Source organism: Aptenodytes forsteri, unplaced genomic scaffold (assembly GCF_000699145.1).
Source record: "Aptenodytes forsteri isolate BGI_AS27 unplaced genomic scaffold, ASM69914v1 Scaffold847, whole genome shotgun sequence".
NCBI classification, from domain to species: Eukaryota; Metazoa; Chordata; class Aves; order Sphenisciformes; family Spheniscidae; genus Aptenodytes; species Aptenodytes forsteri.
This window is the reverse complement of record NW_008794623.1, coordinates 106,405-110,821: the sequence shown is the minus strand read 5'-3', so window position 1 is coordinate 110,821 and position 4,417 is coordinate 106,405. Positions and strand designations below refer to the sequence as shown.

At 51.0% G+C, this 4,417-nt stretch overlaps 1 protein-coding gene across 1 annotated transcript; it reads left to right on the top strand.

Annotated features, from left to right (window-relative positions):
- Positions 1–966, top strand: LOC109279297. The gene has a single exon (XM_019470483.1). It carries the CDS (start codon positions 1–3, stop codon positions 964–966), a length of 966 nt encoding a protein of 321 aa, XP_019326028.1.
- The last annotated feature ends 3,451 nt before the right edge of the window (positions 967–4,417 follow it).

The following is a 4,417-nucleotide window of genomic DNA, read 5'->3' as shown; positions in this document are numbered from 1 at the left end:
ATGCACTATTATGGGGAGCGGTATAAACACCTGTACTTGCCGGGATCGGGCTACATCACCGAAAGCATCCAGCAGTGCATGCCCAAGGCTGATGTGTGCAGTACCACATGCCACCCAGTGAGCGTGATCAAGAGCCCGATACCGAGATGGCAAAGCTACACGCAACCTTTCACTTACGTGTGCCCACAGCCAAGTGTGACCCAGACATCGCTGCTGTCTTGTCAGCCCTATGTACAGCAGTATGTCCTGCTGTACCCTGAGCCTTGCGAGACCACTCGCCTTCTGCCCTGCAGGAAGCCCAGCATGAAGCTGAGCACAATGCAGGGTTTCCAACCCTGTGAGACCAGCTGCCCCGAGAAAAAGCGTATGGCCAAAAGCCTCCCACCATGCGCACCCAGGTGCCCAGAGCCAGGCAAACTCAGGTTCCCACCGTGTGGGATCAAGTACTCGTCCTCGTGCAAGGGCGAATGCAGGTCACAGAAGATATCCAAATGCTCTTCGCCGCAGTATGGCACGGGGCTCCAGTCCCTGCAGGGGATGACCAGCAGCTATTCCCCGCCGCTGCGGGGAGTCACTGAGTGCCCCCCGCAGCAGTGCAGAACGCAGCCTTTGCTGCAAGAGTACGTGAGCGGGTTCCCCCAGCAGAAGTGCATGAAGGGCTACCCGACTCAGGAGTGCATCACCACCTACTCCTCGCAGCAGTGTGTAACCAAGTGCCAGCCACAGCCACCCGTGCCCAAGTGCCCCCCTGGACAGGGAATAAAGGAGCGCTCCTCGCAACATGCAGCCAAATGCTCGCTGCCACAGGAGGGAGCCAAGCACAAGAGCTCATCGACACAATACCTAAGCAAGTCCAAGTGCCTCTACCCACGGGCCACCCAGCACTCGACGCAGCATCACGCAGGGAGAGTCAAACGTTCAAGCCACTCCAAGAAGAGTCGCTGTGCTTCAAAATGGCTGTGGTAAAGGAGATAAAGAAGTAGTTGTGAAAACAGCAAGCTCTGCAGCTGATGTCTGAGGTTATTTTTCTCCCCCTGTTCCCATTCTTAACCCCCAGAGAAGCTTTGGCCTTATTTTACCCCTTATTGTATCCATGTTAAACTCATAGAGTGCATTGCCTTTCTTTTTTGACCACACCAGTTATTCCTGCAACAGAAAAGATGTTAGTGAGAAGTTAAGTAACTCTGAGCAGGTGCTCAGGCTTTGAACTTCAAACCGATACAACTCCGTTACAGTGTTCGCAGCCTGAGAGGTTTTTACTGTTACTGGATCAATTATATTCGCTGGCTGTACCAGTCATATTAAACAGATTGCAGCTGGATTCCTGCTGTCTGTCTGATTTATTTTCAATTTTTTAAAGCTGTTTCTAATACCTACTCCTGGAAAAAACTCTTCCCTGTTGTTATATCACTCCTTTGTGTAAAATAATGGCAGTAATCACGCTTTTAGGACAAGATTTACCATCTGTGGGAACAGATCTTGGTGTTGAAAAGTTACCCAGAGACATACTAAAAGCAGCAGCGCAGGGTGGTATTTAGAAGAAGGCTTGACTAAAGTAACGAGACTCATTAGCAGCCCTCAGACAGGAGCTTACTGTCTGTCCAGGCTTAGCGCGGTTGCACCAGCATCTCAGGGGAGCACACCCTGTTTGCATGCGGGTCACACAGTCCGGCACCCTGGGACCAGAGCAAGCTTTTCCCAGGTGTCCCCCGCTCTGCAATTTTGTCCCTGGACAAAGCACTGCTGAGCAGATTATGAAATGGGTTGGGTGGGATAGTCCCTGGCGCAACAGGAAGGAGAGAGGACGCTGCAGAAGGTCTCCTCTGATGCCGTGACCCTGAGCTGGCCCTGTCTGCATCGGACGGGTGATCAGCATCAATAGTCTGTGGTTATAAAATTGCAATCGGAGGGAAAACTAACTTTCAATTCCAGCTGTTCCTTGACAATAACATTTTCATAGACAGCAGGAAACAGTTGTTGTGCTTGGTCAATATTTTGATTTCCTAGTGTATATATGTAAGGGGCAAAGTCCCGAAGCACATGTCTGCACACCTGCCCTACACCACAGTCTCTCCCAGCAGGTGCTCCTGGGGCAGCACCGGGGAAGCAGAAGCTCTCTGCCACCATCTAAAGGTGCAGTGGGAGACCCAGCAGCTCCTCCCATTACTGCTTTGCTGTCTTGCTCTGCTCAGCCAGCTCCCTGGGCAAATCCCAGCAGGAAAACCGCCTCCTATCTCCTTGGCTTCCTCTGCAGTGCCCCAAACAGACCAAGCAGGATTTCTATAGACTCCTTTTTCTAATAAAGTGATAGATTTGCCTGTAAAAACAGAGACTGGTGCTACCAGCAGTCCTCCAGGATTAGGAGGAGTCTCGCCCTCCATGGGGAAAAAGAATTCATTTTAAACTTCAGGTAAATCACTAACCGTGGGGAATTAAATGAGAAAGAGAGGAAAGGCCTGAGCAAGTAGCTCCCTCCTGACTACCTCACATGGGATCAATCCCTTTCTTATACCAGGTCTATTAAAAACCTGGCTCCTCTCTACCCTCGCTCACCCCAGGCACCAGCACGCTCAGGACAGGCAGTGAGGCCCAGAGGTCTGCAGCCATTAGAGGGAGACGGAGGTTCACAATTAAGGCACGAGGGTAGCACAGCCCAGGCCCAGGGGAAGCTCTCCCACCGGCATTTGTCCCACTTGTATGGTTTAAAAGGCTCTGCTGATCCTAGCTGCTTTTAGTCCCAAAAGGATCCAGACTCCCCTTCAGTTAGCATGGGGAATCATAGAATAGTTTGGGTTGGAAGGGACCTCTAAAGGCCATCTAGTCCAACCCCCCTGCCGTGGGCAGGGACATCTTCAACTAGATCAGGTCGCTCAGAGCCCCATCCAACCTGGCCTGGAATGTTCCCAGGGATGGGGCATCCACCACCTCTCTGGGCAACCTGTGCCAGTGCTTCACCACCCTCAGCATAAAGAATGTCTTCCTTATATCTAGTCTAAATCTACCCCCCTTTAGTTTAAAGCCATTAATGTAAGATGGCATTGATCAGCAGAAAAGGGTTTCCTTTTAAAAATCTGAGCTTCTGTTTCTGTGGTTTTGCACCTGATAAAGGGGTTATGCTGACATGATAATATAAAAACCTGATATCTCAAAGCAACCACTATAAGGTGCTTGAACTTTTCCTAGCTCTCTGCATGAGGATGGTTTTTATGCTCTCTTGTTCCCTCTCTCCTCCCGCTACCCACTCTGGCAGCAGACCCTGCTCTCCCTCATCAAATGGATTAGTAGGTGGGACCTGCTCCTGGAGAGGTCATGAGCACTGCAAAAAAAGGACCTGGTGGCCCAACAGGTGACGTGAGGCAGTGCTGCATCCTTGTGGCGGTGAAAGACAACTGCAGGCTGGGCTGCGTGAGCCAGAGCATAGCCAGTGGCAGGAGAAAAGTGTTGATTCCCCTCCAGCTGGCATTTAGGAGGCCACATCCAGACCTCCATGTCCGGTTTTGGGTGCTCAGCACAAAAGCCACGGACAGCCAGGAGTGAGTCCGATGGAGGCTGCAGGGTGGTCAGGGCACTGGGTGCAAGAAGAGAGAGGCTGGGAGAGTTGGGTATGTTTGCCCTAGAGAAGAAAACACTGAAGGGACAGTTTATTACTACCTTCACCTACCAAATGAGTGTTTAGAGCAAAGATGGGATACACTCTGAGGTGGACAGTGACAGGGTGGGCTACAAAGCAGGTTTTTCTTTTTTGGGCTTACTTTTCACAGCCTTTCCATGCAAATGCTGTCCAAAGTGGTTCTAGTGCAGGATCCCCCAGCTGGACAAACTCCACATTGGCCCATGTTATTAAGAGGCGTAAGATAGAATAGAATACAATAGAGTAGAGTAGAGTAGAGTAGAGTAGAGTAGAGTAGAGTAGAATAGTTTGGGTTGGAACTCCAAAGGTCACCTAGGCCAACCCCCCTGCCATGGGCAGGGACATCTTCAACTAGATCAGGTTGCTCAGAGCCCCGTCCAACCTGACCTGGGATGTTTCCAGGGATGGGGCATCCACCACCTCTCTGGGCAACCTGTGCCGGTGTCTCACCACCCTCAGCATAACAAATGTCTTCCTTATATCTAGTCTAAATCTAACCCCCTTTAGTTTAAAGCCATTCCCCCTTGTCCTGTTGTAACAGGCCCTGCTAAAATGTTTGCTGCCATCTTTTTTAGAAGCCCCCTTTAAGTACTGAGAGGCTGCAAGAAGGTCTCCCTGAAGCCTTCTCTTCTCCAGCCTGAACAACCCCAACTCTCTCAGCCTTTCTTCACAGGAGAGGTGTTCCATCCCCCTGATCATTTTTGTGGCCCTCTTCTGGACTCGCTCCAACAGGTCTGTGTCTTTCTTATGCTGAGGGCTCCAGAGCTGGAGGCAGTACTCCAGGTG

Coding starts and splice junctions, on each gene's coding strand:
- LOC109279297 (XM_019470483.1), top strand. CDS start 1: ATGCACTATTATGGGGAGCGGTATAAACACCTGTACTTGCCGGGATCG.